We start from the raw sequence: 18,024 nt of genomic DNA, 5'->3' as shown, positions 1-18,024 counted from the left end.
AAGAGGGGTTTTACCTTGGTCACAAGCATGATAAATATAAGCTTTAACTCCCAGAAGGGTGTCTTGGTGCTATGGAGTTTTATGAATCCAATTTTATTGGGGTAAAGTGAGCTGATTTTCTCCAAATGATCTTAAGACTAAATGTTCTATGGTCTTGGTGACAAAAGGAACCTGAGCAATAGAGCAAGTAGCCAGATCCCTTTAGGGTCTTTGATTTTGGGAAAAATAGAGACCTGTTTCCACTGAGTAGGGAAAAAAAAGTTGTGAGGCTTTGAGCTATCATCGATTGGAGATTAATATGATTACTTTAATCTTTAAACCTTTGTAATTTCAATAACAGTAATATATACATCTGCCACATTTAAAGTGGCCCTTTGATTCCTGATTTTGAATTTTTGGGTTACTTACCATCTCCCCTAAATTACGTCCCCTACAAAAAGCAGACATCGGTGGATCCCGAAGGGGTTGATGGACAGCCAAGACATGCCAGTATTTTAATATTATAGACTATATAGCTTTAGTTTGCAAAGAAAAAGGTAATACACACACCAAAGCATCCCCCTTTGAACTTTTAGAGGAATAAAGTAACCACTCACGATTTGCAAATAAAGCTCGCCTGTATGCCCTTTTTACAACCGCTGTGGGGTAACCCCTTTGAGCAAAACGGGCAGACATCCCTGTTGCTTGCTGTTTAAAGTGGTCCATGGTGGAGCATACTCTTTTTAACTGTAAAAACTGACCTGCCGGAATGTTGTCCCTCTTTGGTTTGTGATGGAAACTAGTGTAGTGGAGAATGGTGTTACGATCAGTTTTTTTTTACAGAAAACCAAGGTCTCAAAAGTACCCCCCCCCCCCCCCCCCCCCCCCCCGTCAGAACTATATCAATATCCAAAAAATTAATATGTGTAGGATGTCAGCCTCAAACTGGATATTGTTATCAACCATATTCAGGTACTGGGCAGAATCCCCAAGTTCCCCTTCTTTACCCTGCCAAACTAATACATCATCATCTATACACTGTTTCCACGATTTTATATAATCAGCATTGGGCAAGAAGAACATATCCAGTCGCGTTAAGGGTGGTAATGTGTTCGATTGGTAGCTCATGAACATTAGTAATCTTATATATGTTTTGATTTATGTCTTCAGGTAACTAGTGTTTTCACTGTGAATTGTATATTATTTGACATTAATATTCTAGTCCATAGGTGTAATTCATGTAGATTTGTATATTATTTGACATTAATATTCTAGTCCATAGGTGTAATTCATGTAGATTTGTATAAACAGCAGTATAGTGATTGCTGCGTTCCGCTATTCCTTTTTGTTTTGGGTTTATGGCATTTGAATTAAAGTAATCATATTAATTGAATGTGATATATAATGTAAGGGGTTATAATTTAAAATGTTATTTTTAGCATTAAATTTTAACTGCCAGACCTTTGTGACTATTCTTCTGATGTTTGGAGATCTCTTCTCATAGATTTTATTCCTTCCAGGGTATCCACTGTATTGGCTATCTTCATGTCATCTGCAAAAAGCCAGACTTATCCTTTTAACCTTTCAGCAATGTCTCTCACAAATATATTAAACAGAATAGACCCCAGCACCGACCCCTGAGGCACTCCACTGCTCTCCTTTCCTCTGAACAGATTCCATATACCACCAGTCCCCTCTCATCTTGATAACCACTTAAAATCTGCCTATACATCCTGTTTTGCATTTATTACTCACTCACTACAAAACTCCATACCTATTGAACTACGTTTGGAACTTTCTTTCCAAAAATTTAAGACAATGCTCAAGACATAGCTATTCTCAAAGGTATTTCCTGCCTGATATGATAATAATTATCCTGTTCTTTTTCATCATTGTTAGAAAGCCTCACAAAGCCCATGCACACACTTTTACACATCCTACCCTCCTTATGTATCTTATAATATGCATATTGATAATTAGAATCTGTACTCTTAATTAATTTTACTTAATTATTTGTAACTTGGGCATCCTTTTGTTTGGTTTTGTTTCTGACCCTATTTAATTTTGTATGTAAAACATTTAGATAATAGTTTTCATTTGCAGCATATCAAATAAATTGAAATGTATTGTTTTTGACTCTGTTTATACCACTGCTTTGGGGAAGGTATATTTTTAAGGTCTCCTTTGACTTGGTGAAATTGGGAAGAAAATAATTCATAGCTTAGCTAGGGTGCTCTTGCAATGCTGCTCCTGCATTGTTCAAGTTTATCTGTGACACACTACTCTTCACTGAATAAAACTTCAAAATGACTGTTTTCCACTCTTCAACCAAGCCAGCTAGGCTTTTACATCCTGTTTTTACATTCTCTTTCCCCTTGAGGTAGTGCTACCAGATCTTTAGTCCCAGAGGTAGCTTCTGCATTGAAACAATTTATTGTTGGAGTTGGTTACCTGTCTTGATATTTCTTCTTTCCTTCCTTTTTTGTGTGTTAGGATGAAAAATTGATCAGATATTTCTTGGATAAGACTCTGACTTCACGACTGGGGATCCGGATGCTGGCAACACATCACCTCTCTCTGCATGAGGACAAGGTATTGATTGACCAAGACTGTGTTTTTGTGTGTAACTTAATGTTACCATTGATGGGAAGGAGGTTTAATCCCAGCTCTGCTGCTGCCACCTTGAGCTAGCTGAGGCTGCTGTTTCCTCCTTTACAGGAAGGCTAGATAGATAAGCATTGCTCACGCAGTAGCATCTGATCTGGTCCTTCATGAACTGGAAAAAAAAGGCGGCAGTAGCAGGATAAAGAACACCTTTGGGAGTCAAACTGCAATGTGTTTGCTTAATATTTTTTTTCTTTTTAAAAACTGTTTCATTAAAACCTTCAGCAAGCGTGTTGGGGGAGAGGATTGGCATATCAACATATCTTGAAGTAAACATTCCATTACATTAAAACACTTATTCCGCAGTTACTTGTTTTACAGAGGATCGCAATCAATCACTAGGCATCCCTAGTAAAAAATTCCAATAGCATCAATTAAATTATGTTAAAAATCAACCTCATTGTTGTAGACATAATATAATCTTCAGTTAACTTATCCAGTCAAAATTTGTCTAACACAAACTTTTGAAACAGGAAGTCTTCAGTTCTTTTCTAAACGTCATGCATTCCAAATTAAAGGTGCTTGATAAGCTAATGATGAGGTTAACTGTTTAAAAAAATTTCACATTTTTAATATCCGGAAATTGTAACATAAATAACTGTTACAGAGAATAAACTCTTGAACTATGAGCAAGTTGAATAAATGTCAACAAATACTACTACTTGACATTTCTAAAGCGCTACTAGGGTTACGCAGCGCTGTACAATTTAACATAGGACAGTCCCTGCTCAAAGGAGCTTACAATCTAAAGGACAAATGTACAGTCAGTCAAATAGGGGCAGTCTAGATTTCCTGAAAGGTATAAAGGTTAGGTGCCAAAAGCAACATTGAAGAGGTGGGCTTTGAGCAAGGATTACATAAACAAAAAAGCAACACTGGGCCTTCAGGATTGAGATGATCAAATATTAAATGGCATTGCCATACAAAAATTTATAAACCAATGTAGCTAATTTAAACTACATTCAAACCCCAACCAGCAACCAGTGAAGCTTACAATAAAGAGGGGTCACATTCTCAAATGTTGAAACTGCATAAATAAACGAACCGCAGTGTTTTGCACTGTTTGCAATTTTTTTCCAAAGAGAGGCAGAACAACCCAAATATGCTATATTATGGTAATCCAAACTTGACAAGATAAGAATTTGCACTAGAAGACGAAAAACAGAACTATCGAACAATTTCCTAATATGTCTTAATTTCTGCAGCATTAAAAGAGTTTCTAACCAATAAACTGATCTGATTTTCCATAGTAAACATACTATCAACGTGAACTCCCAGTACCCAAACATGTCTCAAATTTGTATGCCTTGTCATCAAGCAGATGCAGCCATTACAGATGGGTTGTGTCCATCAACCAGCAGAGGGAGATAGAGAGCACACTTTTTTCAGTGCCTCATACCAGCTTGCTCCACTGCCTCTCTTCAGTATTCTTTATCTCCCCTAGCAGAGTGGCTGCAGCTTCTTCGAGCTCCATCTAAAATCTGCCTGAAGGTTGCTCCTGTGCTTTTGCCAGTTGTTAGCAGGGGTGTTGGAGGCTATAGCAGCTTCACTTTAAAGGCACATAGGTTCGCCCTTTCCATGCCTTACCCATACCTCCGTGGATGTGGACACATTGCTTAGCTTTCCCTGTCCTTCCCCACCAACAGTGGATGCAGGCGCACAGGTTCGCCCTTTTCCAGCCTTTCCCACTCACCTGAGCCTCCGGAGTTCTATTTACCTCTGCTTTCCTTACAGCATTTAAAAAAAAAAAAAAAAGTTGCGTCGTGCTTAGACGCTGGAACAGAGGTTTTTCCTTGCCTTTTTCTATGGGACCGGAGCTGTGATACTCGGTCCAGTGAGGTAAGAGTGTTTTCTGACTCCTCCGGGGTGGGCCCGCGATCGGGGCGATTTTGGCGCGAACCGCCATTTTGAATTTTACCGCCGTTTTCGGCGATGGCTGCGGAGACAGTAAAGCGCTGTTCCAAGTGTGGCAAGCGCAGATCAGCAGCGGGGCTCTGTAAATCGTGCTGTACAGACGTTAGAGCTGTCCCGAGCAAGGCGAGCGACGATTCTTCACGCTCTGAGGTGGCAGCGGACGCCATTTTGAATTTACCACATGGCGCGACCTCCGCTGAGACGGAGAGTCCTGAGCCCAGGGGGAGGCCTCGGAGTGAGGCTGATATGGGAGCTACTAGCCCCGGCAGAGATCCGGGTGCCCAGGGTGAGTTTTTCTCCCCTGATTTTGTCTTATTAATGCTTAAAGCATACGTGCTTAAAAGAGCTCTCCCACAAAGCCCGGCATGGTCCTCTTCTAATGCCCCCCCGGTGGATTCTAGCCTGGGTATGCCCTCTGAGGTGTTATTCCCTGATAATTGGCAGAATATGAAGCGCAGAAGGGCTCATTCCCCTTCAGAGAGTGCTGCACCTCCATTCCCCCCCCCCCCCCCCCCCCCCCCCCGTGGTCGGGCTGTGAGGGTTCGGAGGACTCTGGCAGGCCTTCATGGTCTGAGGAGCCAGAGTCTGGTGCAGAAGTGACTCAGGATCTGGACAATCCCTCTGCGGTGAGGATTTTCCACCGTGATGAGCTGCCAGCGCTTATTTCTGATGCCCTGCAGGCTCTCTCTATTGAGGACCATGCCAGTGGCACAGCCTCCTCTGTGAATCCTAGGATGGCTAGTACCAAAAAGCCTGCTCGAGCCTTTCCTTTGCATCCAAGAGCTTATTTCGGCTCAATGGGCTGACCCAGAGGGACCTTTGAAAGTTTCCAGGGCTATGGGGCAATTATACCCTCTGAGTGAGGAGCATATGGCTCGCTTCGCTATGCCTAAAGTGGATGCCCTAGTCACAGCTGTGACAAAGAGAACTACCCTCCCTGTTGAAGGAGGTGTTGCCCTGAAGGATATTCAAGACCGTAGACTGGAATCAGCACTTAAACGGTCATTTGAAATTGCAGGTCTCACTATTCGGGCGTCTGCATGCAGTTGTTATGCTGCTAGAGCCTGCCTGGCTTGGTTGCAACAGGCAGTGGAACAGCCCGGTGATGGAGCAGAGCCCTTTTCAGATGTGGCTCCGCGGATGGAGTCAGCCTTGTCCTTTCTTGCTGACGCCCTTTATGATATTGTCAGAGCTTCGGCTAAACACATGGCAGTAGCAGTGGCGGCTCGCCGTCTTCTTTGGCTACGTCATTGGGCGGCGGACATGGCCTCTAAGCAAAGGTTGGTGAAGTTGCCCTTTCAAGGCCTTCTCCTGTTTGGTGAGGAGTTGGAGAAAATTGTGAAGGGCCTGGGTGAAGCTAAACCCCAGCGCTTGCCCGAAGAGTGGCCTCGGCCTTCCTCTAAGGGTGCGGCGGTCCACTCCTCTTACAGACCTCGCTTCCGTGAAGCTCGAAGGTACCGCCCGGGGCGTTCTGCTGGGTTCACTTCTCGTGCCCGTTTTCAGCAGAGGAACTCCTTTCGCTCGGACAAACGTTCCACCGCCACTGGCTCAAGGCCTGGAGTTCAGGGGCGACCCTCTCAATGATGGTGCGCCGGCCCTCTCCTCGAGTCCTGTCATCGGAGGACGTCTTTCCCTCTTTGCCGAGGAGTAGGCCAACATTTCCTCAGATCAGTGGGTCTTGGACCTGATCAGAGACGGTTACAGAATAGAATTCGACGCCCCTGTAAGAGACGTGTTTGTGGAGTCCCGATGCGGTTCTGCCGCCAAACGGGCTGCGGTAGAGGAGACTTTACAAGGTCTCATTCAGATAGGGGCTGTGTCCCCGGTACCTCCCGCCGAACACGGCTGCGGCCGCTACTCCATCTACTTTGTGGTGCCGTGAAAAGGAGGGTCTTTTCGCCCTATTCTGGACTTAAAAGAATTAAACAAGTCCCTGAGAGTGCGGCATTTTCACATGGAAACCCTGCGCTCCGTCATTGCGGCGGTACAGCCAGGAGAGTTTCTCACGACTCTGGACCTGAAAGAAGCTTACTTGCACATTCCAATTTGGCCCCCGCACCAGAAGTTTCTGAGATTTGCGGTGATGGGAAAGCATTTCCAGTTCCGGGCTTTGCCTTTTGGCCTCACCACAGCTCCCCGCACCTTTTCGAAGGTTATGGTGGTAGTAGCTGCCTTTCTAAGGCGAGAGGGTATTCGGGTTCTCCCGTACCTGGACGACTGGCTCATTCGAGCAAACTCTGCTGCAGAGAGTCAGCATGTAACAGCCAGAGTGGTCTCAGTACTTCGATCTCTGGGCTGGGTCGTCAATTTGGCCAAAAGTCACCTGACCCCCTCGCAGTCTCTAGAATATTTGGGGGCCAGGTTCGACACAGCCTCAGGGTATGTGTACCTACCCGAGCAAAGGCGGTGCAAGCTTCAGAATCAGGTCCGTCTGCTCCTGAGGATGCCCCGCCCGCGAGCTTGGGACATTGTCCAGCTGCTTGGATCGATAACGGCCACCATGGAACTGGTGCCCTGGGCGAGAGCGCACCTGAGACCTCTACAGTTTGCTCTACTCCAAAGATGGTCTCCAGTATCTCAGGATTATCAATGCAGACTCTCTTGGCTCCCTGTGGCCCGACTCAGCATGGAGTGGTGGCTCTCAAACAGCATGCTGCGGCGAGGAATGCCGCTGGCGCTCCCCGATTGGTGCCTAGTGGTGACAGATGCCAGTCTGAAAGGCTGGGGTGCACATTGCAAGGGGAAGCATGCCCAGGGTCTATGGATACCCGAGGAGTCGGAGTGGTCCATCAACCGCCTAGAGTTGAAAGCGGTGTTTCAGGCGCTTCTGGCCTTTCAAGTGACCCTGGAAGGATTGGCTGTCAGAGTGATGTCGGACAACACGACAGCAGTGGCCTACATAAATCGACAAGGCGGCACTCAGTGCAGAGCTCTAACCACGCAGGCCAAACAAATTTGCCACTGGGCCGAGCTGCATCTACAGTTTCTGTCGGCAGCTCACATTGCAGGTCAGAGCAACGTGCAAGCCGATTATCTAAGCAGGCATCAGATCGATCCAGCGGAGTGGGAACTTGCAGACGAAGTGTTACTGCAGATATGTGCCAAGTGGGGCAAGCCCGTGATGGATCTAATGGCGACAAGCATCAATGCCAAAGTCCCGTGCTTCTTCAGCAGACGGAGAGATCCTCGCACGGCGGGGTTGGATGCCTTGGCTCAACCCTGGCCTCCATCTCTCAGGGCAAAGTTACATATGCCCTCCAAATATCTAGCTTTCCCAACCTTGAATCTGCTCATGGCAGTTCGGTAGAGACTCAGCCGTAGCTAAGTCTGTAATTAAAGAGGAACCCAGTTTTAATTAGTTAAAGAGATATAGTTTATTAGTATTAATTAGCATTGATACATTACCCAATAATGATGATACCAGCAATTCAGTCAATCATACAGTGGAACAGAATCACATGATACACCAGCTCTCGGTGGTGCTCTGTCTTTCTCCTCCATCTGCATCTGCCTCTGCATCTATATCTGCATCTTACACCTCTCGGGGTGCTTCCTTTATACTGTCTCAACCCAATGGATTCCAATGGGATCCAGCTTTGTCAGCAGAACTTGCTACCCTTATCAGTTGATAAGGAACCGATAAGGGTGACTTCATTGGGTCCCAGGTTTTAACTATACACAAAAGGGGTGCAAAGCACAGCTGGCGAGATGACTTCATCGGTCACTCTGCTCTTCTCAGCTATTCTGAGCTCCCCCCTCCCTCTGAGTACTCTCTAACTACGTACATCTACCCCTTTATCTACTTTCATTAACCCAAAACATCTTTCATGACTCTTCACGGATGCCAGTCCTAGGCATGTTTACAAGAGCAAAGGACCCCCTCCTGTGCCAGCTCCCTGAGAACTCAGTTCAGCTTGTGCTGCAGAAAAATGTATTTTGTATCAGAGATGACTTTGGATTTTTAAGAGAAGCCTAGCTCTTATTATGAGCCATTTGCTTGTAGAGGCCTAGCTCTTTAGCCTGAGCCATTGACCTGTATTTTACTGAGAGCAAGGGCGGCCATATATATACATTTCCCCTCTTGCCGGACCTCTAAAAAGGCCGGCACACCTGACTATGGGTATGGCCATCTTTTCCAGAGGGCTCATAGAGTCCTGTGTGGGGGGGAAGATATATATCTAAAGTGGAAGGGACGCTCTATCAAGACAAGGGACTGAGGCCGTAGTGAAAGTCAAGCTTCCAGTACATAGGTATATACTACGTAAAACTTCTATGCTGTTTCCCTCTTAAGGTAAACCACCCAAAAAAACCTAACTATGTATTCAACAGCTACTCCTTTGGAACAGGTAAAACCTGGGAATATGAGAAGTCACAAGCCTAGGTATCATACAAAGGAATCAATGAGGTTGAGTGTATGACTGCAACAAGCTAAGATTATTACTACAACAGTAATCAGTCAGTAGTCATGTTCTGAGTGTTTATTGCTCAAATTGGAAATAACAAGGCAGCTACATTTCATTTAACATTGCTAGGAGTGTAAATATCTGTTATACAAAAGAAATCTATTGACATTAATGACTATTGCAAATTCATGAGTCTTATAATGATGAATATTGCAAATGACTTAACCCTAATAGGCCAAAAATATATATATGAAGGCCATGTTAACCACTAATGGTTTGAAAAGTACATAGAAGCATACGATCCTTCTTCTGTTCCAGCAACATAAGTACATAAGTAATGCCATACTGGGAAAAGACCAAGGGTCCATCGAGCCCAGCATCTTGTCCACGACAGCGGCCAATCCAGGCCAAGGGCACCTGGCAAGCTTCCCAAACGTACAAACATTCTATACATGTTATTCCTGGGATTTTGGATTTTTCCAAGTCCGTTTAGTAGCGGTTTATGGACTTGTCCTTTAGGAAACCGTCCAACCCCTTTTTAAACTCTGCTAAGCTAACCGCCTTCACCACATTTTCCGGCAATGAATTCCAGAGTTTAATTACACGTTGGGTGAAGAAAAATTTTCTCTGATTTGTTTTAAATTTACTACACTGTAGTTTAATCGCATGCCCCCTACTCCTAGTATTTTTGGAAAGCGTGAACAGATGCTTCACATCCACCTGTTCCACTCCACTCATTATTTTATATACCTCTATCATGTCTCCCCTCAGCTGTCTCTTCTCCAAGCTGAATAGCCCTAGCCTCCTTAGTCTTTCTTCATAGGGAAGTCATCCCATCCCCGCTATCATTTTAGGATGAATACCATCCGGTCCAGGAGATTTGCTACTCTTCAGTTTGCCGAACTGCCCCATTATGTCCTCCAGGTTTACCGTGAAGTCAGTAAGTTTCTCCGACAAGCTCAATATCAGTGGTAAAGCGTTCATACAGGACATAATGACCTGCAGGTTCTCTCTTGTTTATAGCAGCGGTAACTACACGTAGTACTAATTCTCTAAGGCATGGGATAATACAACATCCTACAACTATGAAAATAGCAATGCAAACAGCAATAGCAATTGCAGCTGAAACAAAAATATTCTTCCATTTTCCAAAAGTTTTATCCAGCCAACCTGTCCAAGAGTTGTCAATACCAGAGTTGTGAGCCAGTTCCTCTGAAAGTGAGGTGAGGCCTTTCAGAGCTCTGGAGATTGATCCGTCTAGAGCAGTGTTGTTGGGGATAAAGGTACAACATTGAAGTTTAACACACACACCACCATCAGATGCTGTCATCATGTCAAGAATCATTCGGTTTTCCATTGCCATTCTACTGGTGGCATCTAATTGTGCTGCTATTCCTTGAATAGCATCTCTGGAGTAATTAACAAATCTTTGTTGATTGTAATAGATGTAATTAATCCAATCTATGTTTTTGTTAATTGTAGCCCAAGGAAAGAAAAATGACTCAAATCCTGAGGCAATCTGATTACGGGCCTTGAATTCATCAGGTATCCCTCTAGGGACTCCTATTGAATCTATATAGACATGATCATCAAATGAGCCTGGTACAGAGGCCTGTCTCTTAGATCGGTGGGAGGAAGGTGAATGGGGTGAACCTAGGGAGGCGATCGTTAGTGGAATTACCAATTTAACAAGGGCACAAGGGTGTGATAAAGAGCATTGGTTCCACAATACCACCATACATCAGCACGGGCTTGAGAAAAGATGGTAAAATTTATCTGTGCAATACTGTAATGAATAGATCTGCAGGAAGTCAAATTACCTACAAATCTGGAATTTTGAGTTGGGTACCTGGCCAGACAAGTCTGGAACATGGTAGTGGGCCATATACAGTGGGGGAAATAAGTATTTGATCCCTTGCTGATTTTGTAAGTTTGCCCACTGACAAAGACATGAGCAGCCCATAATTGAAGGGTAGGTTATTGGTAACAGTGAGAGATAGCACATCACAAATTAAATCCGGAAAATCACATTGTGGAAAGTATATGAATTTATTTGCATTCTGCAGAGGGAAATAAGTATTTGATCCCCCACCAACCAGTAAGAGATCTGGCCCCTACAGACCAGGTAGATGCTCCAAATCAACTCGTTACCTGCATGACAGACAGCTGTCGGCAATGGTCACCTGTATGAAAGACACCTGTCCACAGACTAGGTGAATCAGTCAGACTCTAACCTCTACAAAATGGCCAAGAGCAAGGAGCTGTCTAAGGATGTCAGGGACAAGATCATACACCTGCACAAGGCTGCAATGGGCTACAAAACCATCAGTAAGACGCTGGGCGAGAAGGAGACAACTGTTGGTGCCATAGTAAGAAAATGGAAGAAGTACAAAATGACTGTCAGTCGACAAAGATCTGGGGCTCCACGCAAAATCTCACCTCGTGGGGTATCCTTGATCATGAGGAAGGTTAGAAATCAGCCTACAACTACAAGGGGGGAACTTGTCAATGATCTCAAGGCAGCTGGGACCACTGTCACCACGAAAACCATTGGTAACACATTACGACATAACGGATTGCAATCCTGCAGTGCCCGCAAGGTCCCCCTGCTCCGGAAGGCACATGTGACGGCCCGTCTGAAGTTTGCCAGTGAACACCTGGATGATGCCGAGAGTGATTGGGAGAAGGTGCTGTGGTCAGATGAGACAAAAATTGAGCTCTTTGGCATGAACTCAACTCGCCGTGTTTGGAGGAAGAGAAATGCTGCCTATGACCCAAAGAACACCGTCCCCACTGTCAAGCATGGAGGTGGAAATGTTATGTTTTGGGGGTGTTTCTCTGCTAAGGGCACAGGACTACTTCACCGCATCAATGGGAGAATGGATGGGGCCATGTACCGTACAATTCTGAGTGACAACCTCCTTCCCTCCGCCAGGGCCTTAAAAATGGGTCGTGGCTGGGTCTTCCAGCACGACAATGACCCAAAACATACAGCCAAGGCAACAAAGGAGTGGCTCAGGAAGAAGCACATTAGGGTCATGGAGTGGCCTAGCCAGTCACCAGACCTTAATCCCATTGAAAACTTATGGAGGGAGCTGAAGCTGCGAGTTGCCAAGCGACAGCCCAGAACTCTTAATGATTTAGAGATGATCTGCAAAGAGGAGTGGACCAAAATTCCTCCTGACATGTGTGCAAACCTCATCATCAACTACAGAAGACGTCTGACCGCTGTGCTTGCCAACAAGGGTTTTGCCACCAAGTATTAGGTCTTGTTTGCCAGAGGGATCAAATACTTATTTCCCTCTGCAGAATGCAAATAAATTCATATACTTTCCACAATGTGATTTTCCGGATTTAATTTGTGATGTGCTATCTCTCACTGTTACCAATAACCTACCCTTCAATTATGGGCTGCTCATGTCTTTGTCAGTGGGCAAACTTATAAAATCAGCAAGGGATCAAATACTTATTTCCCCCACTGTATATACAATAGGGCGAGTGGTCCTGCGGATTCGGCTGCATCCAGGAGAAGTGGTTCTCGTCGCCCCGGATTGGCCCAGGAGGCCTTGGTATGCAGACCTCCGACAGATGCTCGTAGAGGATCCCCTTCAGTTACCTCTGGTTCCCAACCTGTTGTCACAGGGTCCGGTGACCATGCAGGACGCCGACCGATTTGGTCTTATGGCCTGGCGATTGAGAGGGCGCAATTGAGAGGCAGAGGCTATTCCAATAAAGTAATTACCACTCTCCTGCAAGCCCGCAAGCGTTCCACTTCCGTGGCTTATGCCAGGATTTGGCGCCAGTTTGAAGTCCGGTGTGCTTCCAAAGAGATCACACAACCCTGCAGGCTCCTGTCTCGCCGATTCTGGACTTTTTGCAGGACGGTGTACAAAAAGGCTTGGCCTATAATTCCCTGCGGGTGCAAGTGGCAGCGTTGGCCTCCCTGCGTGGCAAGGTTGAAGGCGTGTCTTTAGCTGCTCATCCGGATGTGGCACGGTTTCTTAGAGGGGTGCTTCGGCTCCATCCTCCCATGCGTGTACCTTGTCCAGCTTGGAACCTGGGGCTAGTGCTGAAGGCCCTTCAGGGTGCTCCCTTTGAACCGCTTCGGCGTGCTTCAGAGAAAGATTTGACACTGAAGGCCGTCTTTTTAGTGGCCATTACTTCGGCGAGACGGGTGTCAGAGCTCCAGGCGCTGTCCTGTAGAGACCCTTTTCTGCAGTTTTCAGAGTCTGGGGTCATGGTTCGGACCGTGCCTTCCTTCTTGCCTAAGGTGGTTTCAGCGTTTCACCTAAACCAACCTATTTTCTTGCCCTCCTTTATCGAGGAGGAGTTTCCAGAATCTTTTGGGCAATTGCACCTGTTGGACTTGCGCAGGACTCTGCTGCAGTATCTGCGAGTTACTAACTCTTTTAGGACCTCTGATCATCTGTTTGTTTTGCTATCAGGTCCTCGCAGAGGGTCTCCAGCGTCTAAAGCCACTATTGCCCGCTGGCTTAAAGAATCAATCTTTTCAGCTTATTTGCTTGCCGGCCGGTCTCCCCCTGATGCCTTTAAGGCGCATTCCACTAGAGGAATTTCCTCTTCTTGGGCTGAAACTGGAGCACTCTCTCTTCAAGAGATTTGTAGTGCAGCAACATGGGCTTCTAAGCTCTCTTTTGCCCGACATTACAGGCTGGATGTGGCTGCCAGGAGGGACGCACATTTTGGAGCGCAAGTGCTGGCGTGTGGTGTGGCTTGTTCCCACCCTATCTAGGGATTGCTTTGATACATCCCATCTATAATGGCTTCATCTGCTTGATGACAAGGAAGGGAAAATTAGGTTCTTACCGTGATAATTTTCTTTCCTTTAGTCATAGCAGATGCAGCCATGATCCCTCCCTGTTTGAATGCTATCTGCTTTAAATCTATTTCAGGTTCTGCTCATGTTTCCTGGAGATTCTGTCCTTGGGAGAAAGTCGGAAAACAGTCTTCAGGATTCTTGTTCAATTAAAGGAGGATGACTTAATTCCCTCCAGTTTCATGTTTTGGAGGATGAGTTTATTCCCTCCGGGAGGATGAGTTTATTCCCTCCAGTTATGTCTCAGTGGAGGATGAGTTTATGCCCTCCGGGAGGATGTTTCATTCCCTCCATTCTGAGTTAATGCCCTTTGTTGTAGGGCCATCGTTCGCTGTGAGGAAAGCTCATATTATTCCCATTGCGGTTTGCCATACTGCTTTGGAAGCTTCAAATACTGAAGAGAGGCAGTGGAGCAAGCTGGTATGAGGCACTGAAAAAAGTGTGCTCTCTATCTCCCTCTGCTGGTTGATGGACACAACCCATCTGTAATGGCTGCATCTGCTATGACTAAAGGAAAGAAAATTATCACGGTGAGAACCTAATTTTCCCATTGATATCATCGAAAACATTTTAATTTATTAATGATTCCACTGATGGACCTATCCACAAAAAATTTTGTTTTAACTTTATTAAGTTTCAATTTATGAGTAATAGCCCAGTTCTCAACAATTCACAGATACAGCTGTACCCTGAGAAATCGGTAACATCAGCTGATGGTAAAGGAAGAATAACTGAACTGTCATCAGCATATATATCTTGAACAGCAGATACAATAAACACTGGATAATAAAAGATACCAAGGCTACAGTAGAGGAAAGGCCTCAAATGTCTGTGGTGTACAGCACCCTACAGACGGTCTGTGGTACGCAAATTTTCATACAACACCCTACAGACCATAATTCTATCATTGGCCCAAAAAACCTTTCCTTTCACTCTTTATTACTATTAATGCAAATCACTCAATTCATTAATATCCTATTTTTTAAAATAATTTATAACAGCACACTTACCTTTTACATGTTGGAATCTTTCATTATCCTGTATTTATTGTATTTGTTCAAGATTTTTTTGGTGTGAATAAAGCTTATCAGCATATATTATTATTTGTTACATTTGTATCCCACATTTTCCCCACATTTTTACAGGCTGAATGTGGCTTACATATAACTGTTAACGGCGTTAGCCGATTCTGGTCTGAACAAATACATAGTAAGAATGAGTACAAAGTGATATTGTGGTAGAATGAGATACATGTATGGTAGGTACAATTTGGGGGGAACTTAGGGAGGGAAAGGGGGAAGAAGGGTCAGGTAATGTCCGTTACGGTCTTTGGTTACATTGTGTCGCAAGTGTCCAGGTATTTTTATGTTGGGTCGGTGGGGTATGCTCTTCTGAACAGGTCTGTCTTTAGTGCTTTCCAAAAATTTAGGTGGTCGATCATGGTTTTTACTGCTTTTGGTAATGCGTTCCATAGTTGTGCGCTTAGGTAAGAAAAGCTGGATGCATAGGTGGATTTGTATTTGAGTCCTTTGCTGCTTAGGTAGTGGAGGTTTAGGTATGATCGTGCAGATTTTGTGGTGTTTCTGTTTGGCAGGTCGGTAAGGTCTGTCATGTATCCTGGTGCTTCACCGTAGATAATTTTATGGACAATTGTGCAGATTTTGAAAGTGATACGTTCTTTGATTGGTAGCCATTGCAGTTTTTCTCGGAGTGGTTTGGTGCTGTCAAAACGTGTTTTTCCAAATACAAGCCTGGCTGCTGTGTTTTGGGCGGTCTGAAGTTTCTTTATGATTTGTTCCTTGCATCTCGCATAGATTCCGTTACAGTAATCTGCGTGGCTTAGTACCATTGACTGTACCATGTTATGAAATATTTCCCTCGGGAAGAATGGTTTCACGCGTTTGAATTTCCACATTGAGAAAAACATTTTCTTTTTGGTGGAATTCGCTTGGGTCTCTAGTGATAGCTTATGGTCGATTGTTACTCTGAGAATTTTCAGACTGTCTGAGATAGGGAGGGTGTATCCTGGGGTGTTAATGTTTGTGGGCTTGTATGTATTGTATTGGGATGAGATGATGAGACAGTGTGTTTTTTCAGTATTGAGTTTTAGTTGGAATGCATTTGCCCACAAGTTCATGATGTTTAAGCTTAGTTTGATTTCATTGGTGATTTCCACCAGATCATGTTTGAAGGGGATGTATAATGTGACGTCATCAGCGTAGATAAATGGTTAAGGCCTTGGTGGATAAGGTCTTGGCTAGTGGAGTCGTCATGAGGTTGAAAAGGATCGGTGATAGTGGTGATCCTTGCGGTACTCCGCAGCCTGGTTTTCACGGTGACGATATGTTTGTTTTTGATTTCACTTGATATGTTCTTGTGGTTAGGAAACCCTTAATCCAATTGAGAGTGCCACCACTGATTCCGAAGTATTCTAGGAGTCTTAGCAATATGTTATGGTTAACCATGTCGAATGCACTTGACATGTCAAATTGGAGGAGGAGAATGCTCTTGCCTATTGCTATTTCCTGCTTGAATTTGGTTAGGAGAGTGAGTAGTACTGTTTCGGTTCTATATAGGGGTCTAAATCCTGATTGTGACTCACGTAGTATAGTGAATTTGTGTATGTAGTCATTGAGTTGTTTGGTCACCAGTCCTTCCATTAGTTTGACTACTAATGGGATAGATACTACTGGGCGGTAGTTGGTAATGCCGTTCGTTTTTTTCTTAGTGTCTTTTGGTATTGGGGTGAACAGGATGTTGCCTTTTTCTTTAGGGTAGATACCCTGTTGAAGCATGAAGTTTAAGTGGGATGTAAGATCTATTATGAAGCGGTGTGGGGCAGATTGTATTAGGTAGCTGAACATGAACATAGTAATATATAGTAAATGATGGCAGATAGTCATGTACTGTCCATCCAGTCTGCCAAACAAGATAAACTTATTTTACATTGTATGCAATATTTTATATGTATATCGGAGTTGCCATTCTCAGGGCACAGACAGTAGAAGTCTGCCCAGTACTGTTCTTGTACTAAAAGTTCTGAAGCGAATGGCGAAGCCCCTTAAAATTTACACTCCAGCCCATCCATATCTATTCAGTCACGATCAGGACGTAGATCGTAGAAGTCTGCCCCAGCACTGGTTTTGTATCCCAGTATTGGCACCCAATCTCCACTAAGATTCTATGGATCCATTCCTTCTAAACAGGATTCCTTTATGTTTATCCCATGCATGTTTGAATTCCTTTACCATTTTCATCTCCACCATCTCCCGTGGGAGGGCATTCCATATATCCACCACCCTTTCTGTGAAAAAATACTTCCTGACATTACTCCTGAGTCTGCCCTCCTTCAACCTCAATTCATGTCCTCTAGTTCTGCCGCCTTCCTGTCTCTGGAAAAGGTTTGTGTATTAATACCTTTCAGATATTTGAACATCTGTATCTTGTCACCCCTATTTCTCCTTTCCTCCATGGTATACATGTTCAGGACAGCAAGTGTCTCGTACGGTTTGCAATGTAAATCCAATACCATTTTTGTAGCTTTTCTTTGCACCGCTTCCAATATCACTTAAAATCTGAAGCAATACCACATGATCAACAAGATTGAATGCACCTGACAGATCAAATTGAATCCAAATGGCTCGACCTCCTTGACTCGGTAGAGATTTGGCAGATGTTATCAGTGAGCTCACTACCGTTTCTGTACTAAATCCCTTTCTAAATCTAGGTTGAAAAAAAATCAAACCTCTCTAAGTTATCAGTCAAATGAGAAGATACCTAGCCTTCCATAATCGATTCCATTGGTCTGTAGTAGAGGCTTGCACAGGAATGGGGTTCATGGGAATCCTGCAGAACTTGTAGGATGCCCATGGGGACGGAAGCAGTTCTGCGGGGTTCCTGTGGGGATGGAAACAATTCCTGCGGGGTTCCCATGGAAGTGTACACTCTACTTCTGCCAACTCTCACCTACCGAGTACCAAGTTCTTTGAGTACTGTCTCCTCCTCCTCCTCCTTGCTTTAACAGCACAGATGCGGAAAGTCTCCATTAAGGAGGTGGTAGAGACACAAATTGTGATGGAATTCAAAAATGCGTGGGATGGAACACAGATCATCTCTAATTAGAAAATGGAAGTTATAAAAAACCTAAACTTAAATGGCTGCGTATGTGTGGATGTGTCAAGTGACACTTAGGTGGTGAGTTCGGCTGTGATGAACGAGGGCCGATAC

At 44.5% G+C, this 18,024-nt stretch overlaps 1 protein-coding gene across 1 annotated transcript in view; it reads left to right on the top strand.

The window, feature by feature from the left end:
- The window catches only part of LOC115474420 (3-methyl-2-oxobutanoate dehydrogenase [lipoamide] kinase, mitochondrial-like), a 171,084-nt gene that overhangs the window by 95,294 nt on the left and 57,766 nt on the right, over positions 1 to 18,024 (top strand). The window contains 1 exon segment of the mRNA XM_030209872.1: positions 2,473 to 2,571. Within this exon segment, the coding sequence (XP_030065732.1) occupies positions 2,473 to 2,571 (99 nt within the window).

This window comes from Microcaecilia unicolor, chromosome 7 (genome assembly GCF_901765095.1).
Source record: "Microcaecilia unicolor chromosome 7, aMicUni1.1, whole genome shotgun sequence".
In the NCBI taxonomy this organism is placed as follows: Eukaryota; Metazoa; Chordata; class Amphibia; order Gymnophiona; family Siphonopidae; genus Microcaecilia; species Microcaecilia unicolor.
This window is presented reverse-complemented; position numbering and strand designations above follow the sequence as displayed.